Source organism: Apium graveolens, chromosome 7, assembly GCF_009905375.1.
Source record: "Apium graveolens cultivar Ventura chromosome 7, ASM990537v1, whole genome shotgun sequence".
NCBI lineage: Eukaryota > Viridiplantae > Streptophyta > Magnoliopsida > Apiales > Apiaceae > Apium > Apium graveolens.
The window spans coordinates 259,665,094-259,688,026 of NC_133653.1; the positions used below are offsets into that span (position 1 = coordinate 259,665,094).

The 22,933-nt window shown below is 32.5% G+C and overlaps 1 protein-coding gene across 1 annotated transcript; it reads left to right on the forward strand.

The window, feature by feature from the left end:
• The first annotated feature begins 11,583 nt into the window (after window positions 1-11,583).
• On the forward strand, window positions 11,584-13,870 carry LOC141674770 (enoyl-CoA hydratase 2, peroxisomal-like). The gene is made up of 11 exons (XM_074481471.1): window positions 11,584-11,631; window positions 11,762-11,784; window positions 11,870-11,975; window positions 12,094-12,161; window positions 12,249-12,315; window positions 12,462-12,467; window positions 12,586-12,625; window positions 12,877-12,949; window positions 13,024-13,174; window positions 13,475-13,481; window positions 13,812-13,870. The coding sequence occupies exons 1-11, from the start codon at window positions 11,584-11,586 to the stop codon at window positions 13,868-13,870; spliced, it is 648 nt and encodes a 215-aa protein (XP_074337572.1).
• The last annotated feature ends 9,063 nt before the right edge of the window (window positions 13,871-22,933 follow it).

Here is a 22,933-nt window from a genome sequence, read left to right on the forward strand (position 1 = left end):
CCTCTCTTCATCACTAGATGCATAGTTAGTAGAGGCATTACTAACATTTCCTCCTTCCACTACGCCATAGATGGCCTATCGCAACCGCCCTCTTCAAGAATGTTACATAATATGTTACCCTAGATATGGTACTCATGACCTAATCTAACATTGTATTTTTTGTGTTACCTTAGCCAAAAATGTGATGTTGCACTAGGTAAAAAGTGTTGCAGCTTGTCACATTCTTGTCAAAATGTTACCTTAGAGTATAAAAACATATATATAATAGTTTTTAAAATTATATCTTAATTATATAAGAATACTTAAGGTGATATACAAATTTAATAAATGAGTTACATGTGGATATAATAAATATTTAATGAAATTTTAAATAGGAACTTTTAAAACTAGTAAATTTAAAAATACTTAAAAATTGAACTTTAAAAGTAATAAAAATTAAAAATAATTAAAATTCCTCGTGTTTTAAGACGAGCACTAATATAAAAGTTTTAAAAATAAAAAGTATATATATATACGAATTTTTAAAAGTAAACAAATAGAAATATGTAATTAACGTTTTTTGTAAAATAATAACTAAATTTTTATTTATTAAAAAAATAAAACACAAAATATTTTATGAAACTTTTTGGGTAGTAAAATGTTTAAAACGGGGCAAAAAAATTTAACTTAAAGGCCGCCCAAATTTTGGGTAAAAGGCCGCCCATATTTTCATAACCCTATAAACAATCTCTCTCAAATCTCAAACTCCAACAATCTCTCTGGTTCTCGTATCCGGCCGCCCAAATTTCCAGTACACTCGTCTCTCTCATATCTCTACTGTTAGCTTCCAAAATCTCTTTAATTATATTAGCCGATCATCGATGTTTGAATCTACAACAACATATTGCTTCTAAGTATTTCATTATTTTGTCGATTAAGTCTCGAATTGATCTCCTCGATTCTGAATATACAGATATTTCGCAACAATTCAGGTTGTTTTTCATTTTTCGTATATGTCGATTTAGCTGTTTCTCGTAATGACATTGTTATAGTTGTTGGCTGAGATGCACTAATTGAATTCATTTGGTTATAACTCATTTTGTCAAAAACTAGGGTTTTGAAGAGTGAAGTGCAGGAGCTGGAGGAAAGTGGAAAGGAGATGCAGGAGCTTAAGAATCATGCGGAACAAGTATATTTTAAAGTTAGTTTAGCTATGTTGTATGTTTATTGAAATGGGATGTTTGTTTAGTTTTGATTGTTTGATCTGTTAGGTTTTTATTGATTTAAAGTTTTTGTAAGTTTCGATCGAGTGATTTATTGTGTATGATGTTATAAGATTGTCCTGACTGTATCTAAAATCTAGTAAAATGGATGTTATGTAGACGTAGTACTGTGGAGTAAACCATACCGTGTTGTGTGTGTTGATATTTTTGTTATTTGAAGAGTAGGCTTAGGTTCAGGTAAGTGTAGGCATACAGAACTGATTGTGCTAAAGTCAGAAGGTTGAGTCTAGTTCTGTAAATGATATGTAGACGTAGTCCAGAAATGATCGAGTGTAGCACAGCCACGTAGAAGGTTGAGTCGAGTTCTTTTAATGATATGTTGCTATTCATATGTTAATGATATGCCTCATTTGTTTGATCTTTTTGGCACAATGTCATCCTTCTTGGCACAATGACAGACCACCTCAATGTTGGGTTTTTGTGTTAGTTTATGGCTAATTTGGAAGCCTATGGTTTGTGGTTTGATATGACTATTGATTGTTGGTCAGATAGTCAGGCCTTATAGAAAATTATAAGGGATACATTCATGTTGTCAGATTTAAAGTTGTTTGGTGGAGATTATGAAGGAATGAAGATTTGTTCACTTCATGCTATGCCTTCTTTCATATTTCCCATGTAAAGCTTGTCATTGTCTTATATTAGTCATGACTTATTGAAAATTGGATGTTAACCTCTGCACAAATTCAGTAGGTTGTATCAGAAGTACGCAAGACAGTTTAATCTTTAGGCTTCATCGAAGCTAAAACACCAGTTTTACAGGTTTGTTTCGCTTAGGCTTGCATTTTGTTATGTTATAATTTGCATAAACTTCCTGTTACGAACTCAAATATGAACTTGTACTTTTACGTATTTGGTACCCCGTGCATTACATTTTCTAGCTCCATGATATTTCACTACGCAGCTGGTTCCAGTGGCAAACCCTTGACCAGGTTCTCTGTTTCCTTAGAGCTAACACTACATACGACCTTAACTATCTCTATTCACATCTCTTTGATCTTCTTTTTGCCCATGGTTCCCATCTGGCGGTCCTCGTTTGTCCTTTGCTAGTGGTGTTTCAACCTCAGCTTCTCCGCCTTGAAAACCATCGATGGATCTGACATGCACCTTAAAATTTTCATGGTCATCATACTTTTACCCAAGTCTTCGTTGAACTTCAGACACTTGAGCAGAATAGGGGGAGATAACTCCAATTATAACCTTTACTTTGGCTGCTTCGCATGCTGTACGTTGTAAAATACGGATTTAGAAAAACTGTTCGCTATAGCTAGTTACTACAAACATAAAAAGTATAATCCTCCAGTAGGGTTAAATTTTGTGCGACTCAATTTAATTACATTTAAACAACTACATATGCTAATAAATAACTCCCTTAATATACCTCTGTACAGCAGCTGAATTATTTTAAGCAGGACAGCTATTTCTAGCATGTTTTTCAAGCTATGCAAGTCAGAATTATCCTCCCTACCACAAGAAATATTCAAAAAGGAATAGGTGCCAAACATAGGACCAGGTATGTAAAGCTTCTCATAAATGTTACTTCTGACAATTTCTGCATCCATTATTCGATTCTGATAAAATTTTGCATTTGGAAATCTACTTATACTGGGATGCATTCGGTATTAAATGTCAAGGAGGTTTCTGGAAACACCAAGGGCACTTAATCTCTGGAACAAGCTTCGGCCGATGCCAACTTCAGCAGAAACCTAACATAGATAGCACATGGATTAGGTAATTTACTCTAAAATCGAGATATATATATATATATGTTACTTCCATTGATATTACACTAATGGACTTATTCTATAAATTAAATATATCTATACATTTTTCTAAAATACTGGACTCAAGTTAAAAAAAATTATCTTATTGTAATTCTTAGAAACAACTTTCTCTACCTTGCTACTGACAAATGCTGGCAGCTGGCATTCATCGCCAAAGAGAACAGCATGATTAATTCTGGGGACTTGTAGAGGGATTAACAGTTCACACTCCTTCAATTGGGCAGCTTCAATTGAACAGTGATGTTATGTTATGATTTAGGATGTCAAAATAAGTAACAGTCCATTTTAAAAATTGCAGTTCAATTTTATTTCTGCTAATTTTTCAGTTTATCTGTCGGAATGCATATTATTTTTTTCTCTGCACAGACTGTTTGTATATGTTCATATATATTGGGATTTGATGAATAGATGTAAACTGAGTTTTACATCACTGAGTCACAGGAAGGAAGAGGTAACTTGGAGTCAAACTAATTTGTGCATTATCTTTGGGGTATCGTGCGGTTAGGGACATGCTGGTAAAAGAGGATACTTAACAAAAAGTGGACCAAACACTTGCGTCTGAAGTCGAGGAGAATGTCATCTGGTGTTGCTATTTTATCAAGTTTATCTTTTTTTTCTAATGTTTAGTAAAGAACTTGAACTATTTTGTTTAGTTAAAATAATTATTATTGTCTTAGTTTTAGACATGTGATGGTTTGAATGTTTGAGTTGGTTTGGATGTAATACATTTTGTGGTATGTAATGATATTTTGGGATTATTCGATTTCGAATCGTAGAATTTCATGTAGTATTGCTTTTTACATATGAAAAATATGTTAATGGTATATATGTTCAATTTACAAACAAATCCTATAAAATTAATATAATACAAATCATTATAAAAAATGGGGCCCACCTGTGGGCCCCAATATGTGTCCCACAAGTGGGCCCCATTTTTTTTGCAAATTCAAAGTGCAAAGGTAACATACATAGGGTGATACTATAGACATACATTGATGTTACCTTTGATGTCTATTGTAACACAAAAGTCCATGTTGCACCAGGGCAAAGGAAATGTTATCATAGGGGTCAAAGTAACTCGAAAAAAAGCAACTTAAATTTTATGTTACCTTAGGTCTTTTGGGTGGCTATGGTAACATTTTTTTGGCCTGTTGTAACATTTTTTGGGTGTTGCTGTAGGCCATCTATGGTGTAGTGTTCATCTTCACTACAACTTTTGTCATCTTCCAATTTTTCATTCTCAGGAACTGTGTCCTTTTCTGCAGGCTGCTCAACAATGTTTGCTCTATCATTTGGTTTCTTTTTCTTATCCCTTGGGCCTTCTCTTTCTTTTTCTTATCCCTTAAAAAGTAGACTAGAACATCGAGTATAACAAGAGTTGGATAATAAACTTATACGCATTAAGGAATTAGAATTTAAAATTGTTTAATTAATAACCATTCCATAAATTTACATAAATAATTAAATATTCTCAAAACAACATTCAAATAAATTGCCAATAATCGTTTAAACTAACTGAATATATCAAAGAGTCAAGGTAGTAGAACTTGCGTTCGTCCAACCTTCAAGCTAGGAAACCCCGTCCTCACCATGTAATTCCAATCTGATTCCAAGATATAACTGAAACTTTTCAAATAACAAAGTACGAACTATTAATCACGAAAATAACATTTATAATAATAACTTCTATAACTAACTCTCATATTTATTCTATAATCAAAAAATATCTCCAACTCGACCGAAAAAAATATTTAAATATAATTTTTTTAATGTTTATGCTCTTTTAATATCCGACAAAAGGATTAAAAATAATGCAAGTCACATTATAACTTTCAAAGATTCCATTAACTCTTATCATTACATATCCAAATAAATCTCACAAAAATTCTATTACCACTTGCACACTCCATATAATTCTACTTTTAATCATTGTTTTTCACTTACAAATCTCATATTTCTTTTAAATTATAAATTTTATATCTATGTTCTTAATTTAGAATTTTAATTTAATTAGTCCACAAAGTTAACTTAGCCAACTCTTTTAAACATTAAATTAAATTAAATTAAATCCCCCAAAAATTCTATTCTAACTAATCTCCGTTCTCTATCTTCACCATCATCTCTCCGACCATAGTGGTTGCCCACCGGTAGCAATGATGGCACCGACAGCAGCACCACCGATTGTCATCATCTCTCTCTCTCCCCCTCCCTCCTTCCCCGTTCGTCTCTCTACGACTATCTTTGTCTTTCTTCCTCTCTCCCACTTCATCTCCCATTTTCTACCAAACTCACATTCTCTCTTCGCTACTCTCTGTCAATTAGGAAAGATGTCCAACAACTCATCATTTCACTACTTGATATTTTGTTATGATTGGTTCCCATCATATATCATGAATATCAAAGATGGAACCAACGCACTCTAGGTCATATGTAAAAGATAGAAGAATGTGCTTTAACTAATCTCACTTATAATTACAATGACTTCTTTACTTAATAATTATCATATATATATATATATATATTCTATATATCCCACACGAGTATATTACGATAATCAAGCAGCCATACATATAACTAAAAATTTATTTTCTCACGAAAAAACCAAACACACTAAAATAAAGTGCAACTTTGTATGTGAGAAGACTCAAAAAATCATTCAACTAACCTACATCCGATCAGTTGGTTACCACACCAATATTTTTGACCAAAGAGTTAAGCGTAAAATCATGTCTTAAATTAGTATTCAAGCTCGACCTTTGTCGAGCATTAACATCTACCCTACCTTAAGATGGTATTAGACCAAAATAATAACATGTTGATGTATTAATGTTAAAAAAGTATACTTAATTATTTATTTGTTATACACACACACATAAATCTCTATACATATATATATATATATATCTATGTATCTATATATGTAGTGATATAGGGTAAGGTTCTAGAGAAACTATCACTATCAAGAGACGAGACTAGATCCCCGGTACTCAGTACTATATTACAAAATATTGTACAAAATACCTATGTTTCTCATTATACAAAATATGTTGTTTTGTATACATTGAAATGAGGAAATATCGTATCACAATATCTAAATATATACATTAAAAATTTTCATTTTTGGAAATAGGGATATGCTTGAACAATTGACGCTAAACTGATATCTTTGATTTGCTATGCTTGTTCTAGGAAACCTCATTGTCACGATTTAATCATATAAGTATATTATAAAAAAGGAAGAGGATACTATTATAACTACATTTATTATTTTATCATTATATATATTTTTAATTAGCTAAGTGTAGTTTTTTCCTTAATTTAAATTATATTAAATTAGTCATTCACCCAAATATTAGCTTATCCTAGCTAACTCTTCCTTTCACATAAATTTATTACTTTTCGTCTTTGATTTAGACTTGGATCGAATCATGGATTATCATTTTCTTTAATTAGAGTTTTAATATAAATGAGATAAAGATGACCATAGTATGAACATAATGAGATACTCATGGCAATAACAATAACATGTTGTATTTTTTGTAGTAGCTTTGGTATAAGGCTAAATTTATAAGTGATAAAATAACAATTCAACTTTATTCGTTTATCATTGTGCTTGACTTGATAATCCTCCTCACATTACGTCATAGATGGCTTTTAGCAACACCAAAACTGTGTTTCTATAGACCCTGAAAATGTTGCAATATGGAAAAAGAGGTCAATTGCAACACATTTTCGGTGTTGGGTGTAAGGCAGTGATCATAGGTATCAATAAAGAGAGAAAAACGAAATTCTAAATACCGAGAGACCTCGAGGGAGAGGAAGAAGGAGGAGGGAGAGATGCACACTCAAATTTATGCTTCATTTAACCCTAATTTAATGCCCTCTTTCATTTTGGTTAAAATTTCAACCACCCGCTCCCCATTTTTCACATCCCGCCCCCAATTTCATCTCTTGGCCCAAGTTCTAATTAAAATAAATATCCCGGTCCAACTTTTTTATTAAAATTTACATTATTATTTATATATTTTTTAAATAAATAAAGTTTTAAATATTTTTTATGAAAAATGAAGAAAGTCAAAAATATATAAACATTATAAATAAAATCAGTAATGACTTGTTAAGTTGTATAAAATGTTTACTTTATCAACATATTATAAATCACTCCACTAATATTATTAACTTTTAAAAATAAATAAAATATATATTTTAATTCATTTCCATGTAAATAATTACTAATTAGTCAAAATAAAAAAATCATCTTTAATTATATATGCCATTTTGGTAACATATTGTAACTATACCACAACATCAAAAAAGAGGGGTTGCGGTAGACATTTGTTTGGAAAGCTAATATTACAGTTTTTTTTGCAACCCGAGTGTGAACGGTAACAACATGCAATCTATGGCGTCGTGTATATAATGCTTTTCGGGGCTTCACATTTCAAGTTTGCCCTATGGAGTAACGCCTTATAAGCATGCGAGTATGCAATACTTTATAAGTCTTCCCGCATTAAATATGCATCTCTTGTTACTAATCTATATGCATATGCAGTTTATTTGTTAGTTTAAAGATAATACCAAGACAATCCGGACAAGATGGCTGCTCAGTGGAGCTGACAGGTGAAGCATGTGCATGTTATATTGAACCTGTGTATTGAACATCAACTGCGAAATGCATATCACAAGTCTCTTCCTGTATCAGAATACCAAATATTATAAGATACCAATACAAAATGGCCTCACGTTACTCTTACTTTTTTAAATCTTAATATTGATTTTTTATTATTAGTTTTAGGTTAAAATTCATATTTGAAGTTAGAACGAAAAAAGAGTATCTGAACACTATATTTATCCTCCATCCCATCAGTCCTGAAATGCATAATAATTGTATCCAGTCACACAGAAATCCAATAGGATACAACATGGACAAATCCACATCGCAATATTAGATTTTTAAATTCATACATGACAATTCACATTTTTAATATATGTTGAACAAAGGAATCACAGACTTGACAAAAATCAGCATATGTCATGTGATTTGGTACCCCAAGCATACATACAAGAGGTTTCCTTTCAACCTTGTATCACAAAAATATACGTGAAGACACTGTCAACTAATTAATTACTCAAATATTATCACATGGCAAAATATTTATACTATCAAAACAGCGAAAACAAAGATTAAATATTTACATAATCCATTAAAATTACATTGTATTATTAGGTTACGTCTCCTCAGATTGTGCTTATTAATTATGATGAGGCATGAACACACAAAGAAGGACAGACTTCTTGTACTTCAAGAAAAATAGAATTGATGTTAACTAATCTCAGTATCAGATATGATCCCAGCACATGCAAGAATTAATATTTCGATGTGAAACTGCCAAGGACCTAAAAGAAGTTGATATAGTTGCACAACTCTTATGGATTCAGAATGTACATATATGGCAGACATCAAATTAGAACAATGGTAAAATCTGGACTAGTTTGAGAGTGAGCTGTGAATTCCATGCTCAAACTTTCTGCGTAGGCTGTAGAACATGTCACACAGAGGATAAATTCACATCCATAGTGAGACTTATAAGCTAATTGTACACCAGAGCCTACATCCAACATGATCCCTTACTGCCTATACTTGTTTAAAATAAAGCCCGATAAATTTTTAGAAATATAATGTCGGACATTTGGATACATATCGGACATCAATATTTACACTGTCAAAACCTCTTCAAATTAGCCAGCCATTAAATAAACTCAATAATTGTTAAATTCAACTAAGCACAAAGCAAGTTTTTATCATTTAAACAAAAAAACAGGATATAATCTTAGGTTTGTCCAAAAGAGACCTCGGTAGAGGTTTTGAAAGTGATGAAATCGACCACAATAGAGCACTTTTAGAAATACAGAGAGCACAATGGAGTTACAACAGAACTGATTGTGTAAGTTACAAAACTAAATTCAATTCAAGAATTCCAAACACCGCAAAATTTTGGCTGAAACCTACGAGGGGCTGCCTCCATCTGTTTATTTGGCAATCACTAATAATCATGTTTGTTATAATACCTTAATAAGCTTCTAAGTAAAACAGTATCGTAATTGTACAATTTGTAGATGTTAGTGAAAGCAATTGAAGAGCCCAGCCTAATTCATAAAGTGAATATAAACAACAAAATCTATTAAAATCATCAACCAGCAACAACTACACCTAATAACCTGAACAATATTCCATAATCGATGAGAAACATAGTTTTAATTTATACAAACAATTGTTGTGTTTCCTATAAATATTTTATAACCCTTCTCTCCCCATAGAATACTCAAGTTACTCTAGTCAGGATGCTATCAGATATCATACCCAAGTTATAAATTTTAGTAATTTCTTTTTAGTTAACAATATATGCCCCAACTAACAAATTATTAGAGAGTTCAAATTCAGTACTAATAACCAAAACAACTCTAAACAAAGAAATTCGAAAGCACACCTGAATTCAGTACTCTATACACCTTCACTACAAGAAAAAGTTGAATATAAATCATACATTAGACATCGGTTGATGTTGCCACTGATTTTAAAAGAACCAATAACATCATCCCGTATTTTTCTGATATCTATGTTATTTGAAGAAATCGGTTATTTAATAACTGATGTCTAAAATTACCAAAAAAAAAATCAGGGCGCGCTCTTTCAATTTTATTCCCCCTTAGCGAAATTTTTTTCAGGTTCCCACTCATTTACCAATTCTTCCCCCCATTTTCAGAAACTAAGTTAATAATTAAACTTTCACTCTCTCTCGTCTCACCCCCACCCCGACCTCTCTCTCTCCCTCCCTCCCCCCTCCACCCTCCACCCTCCACCCTCCACCTAAAGTCTTAAATCGTTCACGGAAGGTTGAGAAGTTCCCCCAGATGTTCAACTTGATTTAATTTGTCCGAAGTTCTACTATCGATAAACCGATTCATTCGAGTGGAAGTCTGTTCAATTTGTTCGAAGATATAAAGCTTGAATTGGTATATAAGTGAGCTACAAAACTCGAATTCTTAGTTTCATTTAATTTTAAATTGGGGATATTTCAATTCTAAACCCTAATTGCACTTCATGCTTGAGTAATGATCTATTTGTTCCTAATGCTACTTGGTACATGATTCCAGAAAAGAATACAATATTAAAACCCATAACTTAATTTATATACTTCTACTTTTCTATACTGCCTCGTGGTCGGGTTATCATTGTATCTCAAAGTTACTACTCAAACTCAAGAAGAACTCTTGGCTTCCCACCTTGAGCAACAATCATCGATATATTATCTCTCTCTCTCAGTAATTGTTTTGTAGTTGTGTGTTCTTTTATGCTTGGTTTGATGCTTTTATATAAAAAGTTCTGATCTTTTAACACCTTACCTGGATTAGATCTGTAGATTTTATATTAATTGTATCTATAGTGTGTTTTATGGGTTTTTATATATCTTGAACCTGCTGACAATTGAATATGAAGATTATTGATTGTATGTAATGTAATTTAAACTTGTATTACAATTGTTTCAGTTACCTAAGCTAATTAGTTAGTGATGTAATTGCGTAAATTTTGTTAATGATTGTTGTGTCGTAATTATCCAAGTCTTCTTTAGCTATAAGCTGATGCTGATTCGTGATCGATTTTGAATATGTGCTCTATCTCTGTCCGGGGCTATCGATTTCAAAGTCTGTTATGTCGTGTGTTTTTCACACTGAGTAAGCACTAATTAGTATTTGAATAGGTCACAGATGTTTATATTTGATTTTTGTTTTTGTTTTGTTTGTGTTTTATTATCATTTAACTTATAGCTTAACATTTGTGAAGTATGATTACTAATTGTGTCTGATGCTGCAATTTTTTTATACACTCAACTAAAATTATCTTATAGAGTATAAAGCTATAATGTAGTCAAGAACATGAGTGTTGTGATCAAAAGCAGTTGATCCAAAATTAAAAGACCAATTTATCCAGGAAATTTAATTTATTCAAGGACCGTGTTTCCTGCCTTCTCTATATTTAGAGATCCTAGTTATATCATACAGGGCCAGTTATCAAGAAGCATAATTTTTTAAAATTATAAATACCTTGTGTGTATAGAAACGGTCAATTGCAAAAATTTAAATACCTCACCTGAGGCCGAAGCTTTGCATACCTTGGTTATAAGCCAAGAGGTAACCTAACTTTAATTTGAATTTATGTTTTTCTAAATCTAACAAATATGTAACATGACTGCAAATATATAACATCATTTATTTCGGATCTGGTGTTTCTCCGAGTAAATTTAAATCCTCATCGAACAAAGGGTTTGAAAACATCATCTGTTAGTTTGAATCACGTGTAAGTGCAGTAGTTCTTCAACAATATTATGAGTGACAAATCTTTGATCTCTTAGTTATGCACACTGTTGTTTCCACTGTGGAATATTTCTGACAAGTATAATACAGACTGAGGTTCAGTGACAACTTCAATTTAACTTTTCTATGTTTGGAGTTGAAGCTTAATCAACATATTTTTGTGAAGAATGTGGTTTCACAGGCCTTTCAAAGCTGATAATTGGACACTCTTTGTGGTAAGGACTAGAGTTATTTAATATGATAATTCAAAAAAAAAATCTTTTGCACTCATACTCTTTGTGGTAAGTGTTAAATTAAACACTTACAATTCAATATAATTCTTGATTTGTTTGTGATCAATTACAGAGATTGTTCACTTATGATGAGAGGTAAATCCATTTTTTTTATATATACATGTATTATTATCATAATTGAGCATTTTTGTTATTTAATTAGAATTATTTTTTTGATTAGAGATGTTACTTTGTATGCTCTCGGTATTGGAGCTTGTGGTACTAATGCTTTAGATGACAAAGAGCTCAAATACGTTTACCACGAAAATGGCCAGAAATTCATTAAGGTACTATAAGTTTGTCGAGTAATTGGAATTATAAGCAGATTAAGTTGGAGCAATCTATGTATAGATATTATTAAAGTTTTCGAGTTTTATGTATTTTGTATCGACTTCGTGGTTGTAGGTCTTACTGACATTTGCTGCTATATACTCACTGGGATCGATAAATATTTCTGAAATACCTAGAATATTGTGAGTATACCTTTTTGTTTTTTTAATTCAATCTTATCTTTGCTGTAATTTTGCCTGACTGAGCAGGTCGGTACTTATTTTTGCTAGATTTTATCCGCGCCTGTTATTGCATGGACAACAGTTTATAGAAATTTACAGGCCGTTGCCTACTTGTGTAAGGTTCTTAACCTCAAGTTCTTTATAACTAACAATTTGTGAATTTCATTGATATGTACAATTTCTTTGTTAGATTAGAGTGCCAATTTGAAATCACAATTTCTTCTATACGGATATTAGTAACCTCTGCCGGAGAGATTTTAGTGTATAGTAGTGCGCGCATGTGCGTGTGCTCGCGCAAATATAAAATAATTAAATAAGAATCTGCTTAACTATCCTCAATTCAGACTTCTATTATTACAAGTTTTGAAATTTATTGTTGATGCAGATACGAAATAAAACAAGTATTGTGGGATTGCATGATAAAGGTTTGTGAATGATCTGATATATATATATATATAGCATTGTAAATCTTAACTGAATGTGATTTTTTCAAAGTTTAGAATCTATGTATTTTGTAATTACTTTGTTGCTGTCATAGTGGTAGCGATATTATTATTACCTACATGCACAATCATTTTATCATGTTTTCATTCCCCTAAACATACATGTTACCTGATTGGTGTCACCATTAAATTAACTCGCTTTTGTTATTATGGCATGTCTTTTGATTGTATAGGTAAAGCTGTCATATTGGAACTTGAAGTTCTAAGTTATGGGGAGTCGTCTGATGAACCGGTCTGCATGAATCGGCAAGTTTCTAAGCAAATGACTAAATATATATGACTTAAATGCACTTAAATTACCAAATATCATTTTTATGCAGGTTGACTCTATATTTATGGGGTGCAGGTGGCTTCTCAAAATCACCTCACCCGTATTCTTACACTAACTATCAAGCAAATCGGAACGTAGCTTTTAAACATCCTAAACGTCAGCCATTTGCAGTTTATGAGGAATGTACGCAACCCTCCCAGGTATGTCACATATTTTTACATCCGTTGCCTGTTCGCTAATTCTGGAATATTTCATATCTCTGTATCTACGGGTTTATTCTGATTTTAAACCTACCATATTTAACACTAGTGAGATTGTTGACAATTAGTATATGAATTTGATAAGAAATGCTGACTTTTTTTTTGCCTAGCAGAAATGCTGACTGTTGTTTGACTTGCTTCATATTTCATATTACAAATACTAGGATCACTGTACAGTTTTTGAGATAACCTATTAGTAAATTTGTCTTATGTAGCAACTCCCTGTATTTTAATTTTTAGGACACAGGTAATACACTTTAATTTGAGAAACATTATGAAAGAAGAGGAACAAAGCGAGAAAGAAAAGGGAAAAGAATTTCTTTCAGTGACTTTTACTGCGTGTCTATCATTAGATTAGAGTAAAACATGGACAATTCATAATTTTTGTTTTAAATCATCTCTTGTACTTTCTTCAATTTGCATCTTGTTTTTCCTGCCTGATGAGGCAATCATGCCCCTAGCGTGTGTAGCTTGGTGATATGGTGTGGCCAAATAAAGAAGGAAATAACATGAAATGAGGACATTCTTAGAGAAATGGAGGTAGCACTGAATACTGATTGGTGTGAATATCGAGCAGGGTGTGATGGTTTGGTTACATTGAGCTTAGGTATCTCAGTGATCAGTGAGGAAGAGTGATAGACTAGAATCAATCTCATAAAGATATTTTTGAAAATGAGTGGTATCACACTGCTTCACTTTTTCCTTTAGTAGCAGTAGCAGAGGGCCATATTTGTCATATCAGGCTTACCTAACAGAATAAGGCTGCCAAGAATTGTATGAGTGCATATAGTTTCACATCTCTGACCTGGGGCATTTTGCTGAAGCTAACTAGCACAAGTGAGTTTTAGTTGCACAGCTAGTATAATACTTTTGTGGTCTAAAAGAGTTCGATGGATAGACGATTCATGATTTTGTCATTTATTTGTGATTGTTTTAGAATATTTGATTAACAATTGAAAGCTTGTACCTTAGTACCAGACTTTACTTAAGACTGGCCTAGATATATGAGGAACCAAATATAACAGAGTGTACTATATGGCTAAATTTTTTGAATGTCTCAAATGCTTCATCTTTTGTTTTCAACATATAAACCCACATTTTACGAGTACAATCATCGACAAAGAGGAGAAAGTATTTATTACCTGCCAAAGTTGAAGGAGATATGGGTCCACATAAATCTGCATAAATCAACTCCAATGGCTTCTTTGCAATGAATAATGCCTTACATGGGAATGGTTTTCGTGCCTGCTTCGACATTAGACAACCTTCACAGTTTTTCTTTGGCTGCATAAACTTAGGAATTCCCAGTGCCAATTCTTCCCTTGACATTAACTCCATGGCTTTAAAATTTACATGACCAAGGCGGTTATGCCACAGCCATGTTTCTTCCTCCACTTTGGACAACCCGCACACTGGTTTACTTTTTTCAAGGCTGATCCTGTACAACCTGTTCGCAGACCTCTGCACTCTCATGAGCAATGCACCTCCTTGATTATAAACCCTCAGCTGATCTTCTTCAAGGATCACTTTACTACCCTCCTCCGACAGTTGACCCAGACTGAGTATATTATTACACAACGTTGGTATATAATATACATCCCGTACACTCCATTCCTCACCGTTCTTGCACATGAATGAAATCACTCCTTTTCCTCGAATAGTAACTGTTGATCCGTCCCCGAATTTGACTTGTCCCGTGATTCTCTCGTCCAATTCTTTGAATTTTCCGCGATCTCCTGTCATGTGTTGACTAGCACCGTTGTCAAGGTACCACATCTGCGACATTTTCCTCTCCTCGCTTCTTTTACTGAGTACAGGATCTACTTTCTCTTCATTCAGCAGGACCATTCCACCTTTTTTACCATCGCACTCCATAAGTAACAAGGCTGGCTCATCCTCTTCAGCTTGAGTCATGTTCACTTCTGGTTTGTATTCCTTTTCCTTACGTGGCTTACGACACTCATAAGCAAAGTGACCATACACCCCGCAGTTATAGCATTTTATAGTACTTTTATCACGGGTTCCGCGTCCACCATTTCTTCCTCGTGGATCAGCCCATCGAGTCTTTTGTGTTCCTGATCCTTCACCTCCATTCTTATTTGTTTTACTCATCCACTCTTCTCTAGTCAACAATAATTTTCCACCCGTATTTTCTCTTTTCGACCATTCCTCCTCAGTAAGCATTAGTTGTCCTCCTCCACCATCATTCTGGCCTCTGATCCGTTCCTCGTGTGCTTTCAGCGATCCAACGGCCTCTTCGACGGTCATCTTTTCAAAGTCTCCGAACTGCTCAATTGTAGACACAATTTGCAGATACTTGCCCGGCATTGCACGAAGCAGTCTCTTCACAACATAGCTTTCAGAAATTCCCTCACCCAGAGCTCGGATATTTGTCACCAATCCATTTAATTTCATGCAGAAATCATCCAGTTGATCTGACTCCTTCATCCGCAGAGTTTCAAACTCGCTCTTCAAGGTCTGAACCTTGGCTTTCTTCACACGATCCGCACCTTGACACATAGTCCTTATCGCTTCCCACGCCTCTTTTGCAGTCTTCTTCTCAGCCACGGATAATAAGATATCCTCAGGTATACTTTGATATATCACAGCGAGAGCGATCTGGTCGTGCTTCTCATCAACAGCAGTTTCATCTCCTTTGCTGATCTCCACAGCGTCCCACACGCCATGCGCCTTCATGAAGGTCTTCATTTTCAGGGACCATGCAGTATAATTACTCCTGGCCAACATAGGATAGTTCAAACCCAGTGCTCCCTCTTTCAGCTTTGTCTTTTCCGTAGTCATCTTTGGCATATATTTGGGCATACAACGAGACAACCTGGCTCTGATACCAGATATTAGATAACACCTGAAATAAACTTATATGTATGTTGACTGTATACTGAAAACAAGAAAATATTTCACTGCATAAACTGCTTCACTTAGCTTAACAAAGAAACGATTACAAGTACTTAAATAGAACTCCACATGCAGGTGGTAACTACTACTAACAGAATTGCCTAACTAACTCCTACCTGATAAGCATTGTTTTATTGATACATCTACTCTCCTAGAAACTCGCCAACAAACTAATAGATAACTCAGAGCAAACTAAACTAATGACTAAAACTCCTAACAAACGACTGAGTCTTATTCAGACATTAAATACTAAGTTTAGATTAACTAAATTCCAACAGGAATGACGACGTTGTTTTCTTATCTGAATTGACTACTACAGGCACTAACTATATGTACTTCACAAATTGCTATTTTGTCTCCGTTTCTATATATATTAGTATGCTTGCTCTATTTTTGCTCTTTTTATAATCTATGTATTTTGTGTTCAATTTTTTAATTAGTTATGGACAAGTTCATTATTAGAGAAAGACCAATTGTTGTAGAACAACCAATTAAAAATGATGCTAATACAAGAGAAGAGCCAAGATCTTCAAAACAATCTCAAATAGAAATTAATTTAAATGATCTTCATTCCGATCCCGGGTTAAGAAAAAGAATTTATGAATTTCATCCAAATGATCAAGATAAGATTCGGAGATTTTACCTACAAAAAGGTCCATATCAACCAAAAGATCATGATTTTTCTAAAAAATGTGGGATCAATATTAAGACGATTTGTTTCTCTTGGTTTATAGCACTTGGTTGAAATATAGCATTTCGAAATATGCATCATTTTGTCTATGTTGTTATCTATATAAACCAAATGGGGGAGGAGATTGTTTTGTTTTTGATGGATTTACAAATTGGAAAAAGAAAGAAAGATTTGATGCTCACATTGAAAAACATAATTGAAAAACATAATTGAAAGACTTTATGAAATAAGAACAACACATTGAAGTAGCCTTTGAGACACATTCAATTCAAACCGGAAAAGAATATCGAATACGTCTAATAGAAACTATTGATTGTATTCGATTTCTTTTACATCAAGGACTAGCTTTTCGAGGGAATGATGACTCCGAAGATTCAATTAATCAATGGAACTTTCTACAAGTATTAGAGTTTCTTTCGGAGCATAACGAAACAATTAAACAAGTTGGTTTTAGAAAATTCTCCGGGTAACTCCAAACTAACTTCTTCTCAAATTCAAAGGGATATGGTGCCAGTTTCTTCGGTAGAAACCACTAAAGTGATATATACATTAAAATACCAAAAACTAAAACAAGCAAAATGAATCACATCTAAATAACCACAACTTTCACTATTATTATCAAACTAATGCAAAGTATTCCAATATGCATCATTGACAAAATCAAATACATAATTCTCAAATCTAAACATTATCAAGTCAAAATGAAATTTTCCTACTAGTCTTCTATGTTGAAGAATATCATATTTCACAGCCTGTTACTGGATTATATGCAGACTATTTCATAGCAACCCATTAGAGCATATCATATTCTAGAGCAGTATATGCGCCTGTTATATATAATGCTTTGGGGGCTTCACATTTCAAGTTTGCCCTATGGAGTAACGCCTGCTTGTCATAGAGGTCATCAAGTGTTACTATAAATTGTATGCAAATATGCATGCATTAAGGACTGGACATTAAGGTAGGATCCCTCTTTGAAATAAGCATGCGAGTATGCAACACTTTATCAGTCTTCCCACATTAAATATGCAACTCTTGTTACTAATCTATATGTATATGCAGTTTATTTGTTAGTTTAAAGATAAGCTGCTCAGTGGAGCTGACATGTGAAGCCTGTGCATGTTCTATTGAACCTGTGTATTGAACGTCAACTACGAAAAGCATATGACAAGCCTCTTCCTGTATTAGAATATCAAATATTATAAGATACCAGTACAAAATGGCCTCACGCTACTCTTATTTTTTTAAATCTTAATATTGATTTTTTATTATTAGTTTTAGGTTAAAATTCATATTTGAAGTGTATTTATCCTCCATCCCATCAGTCCTGAAATGCATAATAATGGCATCCAGTTCACATGGAAATCCAATAGGATACAACATGGACAAATTCACATCGCAGTATTAGATTTTTAAATTCATACTTGACAATCCGCATTTTTAATATATGTTGAACAAAGGAATCACAGATTTGACAAAAATCAGCATATGTCATGTGATTTGGCACCCTAAGCACACAGACAAGAGGTTTCCTTTCAACCTTGCATAACAGAAATATATGTGAAGACCTTGTTAACTAATTAATTACTCAAATATTATCACATGGAAAAATATTTACACTGTCAAAACAGAGAAAACAGAGATCAAATATTTACATAATCCATTAAAACTACTATGTATTATTAGGTTACGTCTCCTCAAATTGTGCTTATGAATTATGATGAGGCATGAATACACAAAGGAGGACGGACTTCTTGTACTTCAAGAAAAATAGAATTGATGTTAACTAACCTCAGTATCACATATGATACCAGCACATGCAGGAATTAATATTCCGATGTGAAACTGCCAAGGACCTAAAAGGAGTTGATTTAGTTGCACAACTCTTATGGATTTAGAATGTACATGTATGGCAGGCATCAAATTAGAACATGGGTAAAATCTGGACTAGTTAGAGAGTGAGCTATGCATTCCATGCTCAAACTTTCTGTGTAGGCTGTAGAACATGTCACACAGAGGATAAATTCACATCCATAGTCAGACTTATAAGCCAACTGTACACCAGAGCCTATATCCAACATGATCCCTTACTACCTTTACTCCAATTGAATTAAATTCGTTTAGACAAAAAATATCGATTATTATGCCAAAAGTTATGGTTGTAAAGTCTCTAACAACTATATCATGAAAAAATTGAAAAAGAAATAAATTAACTATGCTAGTTAGAGATAATATATCAAACAATATAGTGCAACATTGTAGTACATCATTGTGCTATGTTAGACAATCCTCTTCAACTCAAACCCTTGCTTAGGCTTAGCTGACTCAAAAGCTCCTGTAATAAAATGGACTTCTTCTTGAGCCATATTCTGATCAGTTTGAAGAGATTTGATCATTATTGTAAAAGTTTTAATATGCACAATAAGTTCAGGATTCCTGATCCCTTTTTCAGCTATTTCAATCATGAGCAATAATAACAAAAAAAGTCATTTTAGGATGTCTCCATTGATATCTCCGTTCATGAGATCCAAACTGACCTGGAAGATTTGCATTTCTTTCACCTTGTATTTTTTGTATTTCCTCAATAGATATGTCATCGGGAAATACAACATGATTTCCATAAAAGACATGTAAGCGAGAAATATAACATGACTGAGATCCTCATTATCATGTAGTCCTGTAGAATTCTTTGCCAATTCTTCATTAGCAACAAAATTAAAGATAGACTTATATCGCAATTCAGTATGGTAGCCAACATCAACTTCAGAATCTTGTGAAGGAAAAATATCAAAAGGAACATCCATTTCAGCACCATTCATGATTTTTACCTCAACTCCTTCTATAATTGGTAAAATTTAGATGTTGGCTTCAATATATATTGTATTCCTTGCTTGCAGTGCCTCTTCATCTACATCTACTGAAGCATCAACATTTAGTGATGTAATAGGTATATCACTATCTACTGGAAGATCAAAGTTTAAAATAGACTATTTTCCAACTTCATCTTCAATATTAACAAGGATTGAAGATGGAGCGGACTGCAGGGTAATATCAGTGTTTGTGCTTGCAAGGGTTAAATCAGCACTTACACAAGGTGCATCAAATTTTAGAACATTAGCTTCAAAAGATGAGCATCCGAGCTTGTATTAGTATTTCTATATGCATTGCTCAGCGGCCACACTATTTATCTCAGCAACTAAAGAATAAATCAATATCTATTGATAGAACACTTAAATACCCATTGATAGTGACTTGAAAGTATCCATTGTATCAAAATTAGAAGAACACATGTTGATTGGAGTCTCTGGAAAAAATTGAAGCTAAGACAAATCATTTTAACTTAGAATCTCGGAGAAAGAAGAAACATTGATTCTTGAATCAAGAAAATTGGATGATTAAACAAAGGTTCAAGCAAAATCTATCCAATTTGGTCGCTCACATGGGAAGAATATAGAATCATTTTAATTTACAGGATCTAAAAAATTATAATATTTTTTATCTATTAAACATATACCTTGGTAATATATAAATCAAGTGAAGCGGTTAGTTTTTCAAATTTAGTGGCTAATTTTTTTAATCTTGTGTTGCTCTATTTTATCACTTTGTTTTTACGTTTTTAAAGATCTTAAAAATAGAAAGAATTAAAATATGTGTTTAACCCCATCTACAAATACCTTGAGTGATTTTTACGGAATTACAAATATATTTATACATATACACACATACATCAATATCTATCTATGTATGTATATAAAGAGGGTAGGTTTATAGGGAGACTATCATTGTCAAGAGACAAGACTAGATCCTAACCATTCAATATTATATTTTTTTTAATATTACAATATATTGTACTTAATTTCATTTGTGTAATTAGATTCAATTTTCAAGGGCATTACTTATGTTTTGCATTGTATAAAATATGTTTTGTATAAAATGAAATAATGAAAGATGGTATCAAGATATCTAATTGTATAGATTAAATTTTTCATTTTGAAAATAAAAATATGCTTGAACAATTGACACTAAGCTGATATCTATAATTTGCTATGCTTATTCTACAAAACCTTCTTTGTCACAGTTTAATCATAGAAGTGTATTATTAAAAAGAAAGAGAATACTATTTTAACTATATTCATAAATTTGTCATTATAAATGTTTTTAGTTAGCTAATTTTAATTTTTTCCCTTAATTTAAATTAATTTAAATTAGTCATTCACCCAAATCTTAACTCATCCTAGCTAACTCCTTGGTTCACATCAATTTTATTACTTTTCGTCTTTGATCTAGACTTGGATCGAACCATGAATTGTCATTTTCCCTAATTAGTGTTTAAATACAAATGAGATAATCATGACCATAGTATGAACATTAGGAGATAATTATGACAATAATATGAACATGTTGTGTGTCTTGTTTTAGTATTGGTATAAGTGACAAAATTACAATTCAACTGAATTTGTTTACACAAAAATAATGATTATAGAGCCTAAGTTCATATAAGGCCAAATTTATAAGTGACAAAAGTTCAATTGAATTAAATTCGTTTACACTAAAATTATCGAATATAGTGCCAAAAGTTGTGGTTGTAAAGTTGGTAACAATTACATCATGAAAAATAAAAGAAATTTTTAAAAACAAATAAGTTTACTATGCTAGTTATTAGAGATATTGTATCAAACACTAGTGCACCATTGTAGTGCATCATTGTGATGTGTTCATGGTGAATTCCATTACCAATTAAAATTATCTTTTAAAAAATACCATTTCATTAGATAATAAAATAACTAGTTAAGTTGTTACAACACTGTAACCTATCATAAAATAAAGAAACAAGTTAATCATGTAGAATTATACACAAGTGGAATCATTGCTTTTGCAGAAAAAAAATAACCATCAATTTATTGAATATTTTTTAAAGAAATGAGAATTACAAGCCATAGTTTGAACCCAATATTTTAGTTCATAAATTGAACCAGTGGATGACTTGATGATATTTAATAGTACAAAACATACTACTTAATTATTAGCAATCACATCTCCTTCTGGTTGGGGTTCTGGTTCTGGCTGTGGTTGTGGTTCCCGTAGTTCAGTGACTATCCTACGATGGAATGAACGGAGACAACCGCAAGCTGCACAAATACTTGTAGGGGTTGTGACCTCCTCCCCAATGCTTGCAAAAAATTCCTGGCACCCGTCCAGAGCGTGCCCTCCTGCAGCTTCTGCGTGATTCTTGGTACATTCCATATATGTTACCACAGTAGCTCTAGTGTTAATGAAATTTTCGTGATCACCATTTCCTCTTGGATTTATCCTTTTCATTGTTACCTGAGTTGTTGACAAAAAAATGAAGTGAGTACAATGCATATAAAAGTAATTGATGGTGATATTTAACATCAAATAAACTGTGGGAGTGAAGGTAAGAGTTGAAAAATGAGTTAGCAAATACTTACACTTTGAACTGTACAAGTGATTGCTATGTCAAATAAAATGTTCACTTTTAGTTTTTCTGCATTGTATGTATAGGAGGGAGGGGAGAATAAGTACATCCATTGAACTGTAAGACGAGAATGTTACCAAAAAAAGAATGTGTAACGTCTGTACACAGTTGTCTTCCACAGTTGTCTTCCACTTCACTAGCATGGTGTTGTTCAATTGTTCAATTTTTTTATATGTTAACATATGTATACTCTTCTATTATAAATTGCTTAAATCCCTCCAAACAAAGTTTAAACAAATTTAATTTATTTAAAAAAAAAATTAAATAGCGTATTTAATATTACTACAAATTTTATAAATTATTAACTATCTAAATTTTGGATTCCAAAATATCTTAACTTAATTAAATTTCAATAATATAAAATAATTATTTTACATGATTTATTTTTTATAAAATAATATAATTATAAAATAATCACTCAGTGCATCGCACTGGTTATTGGCTAGTAAATATTGACCTATGAAAATGGGTTAATCGCGAATTTTTAAATGTTCATTATATATATAATTGTTCAAATTTTAATTTAAATTAATTATCGTAATATGGACATGTGTGCTTGCATATTTAGAACTGTATTTATTATATATATATATAT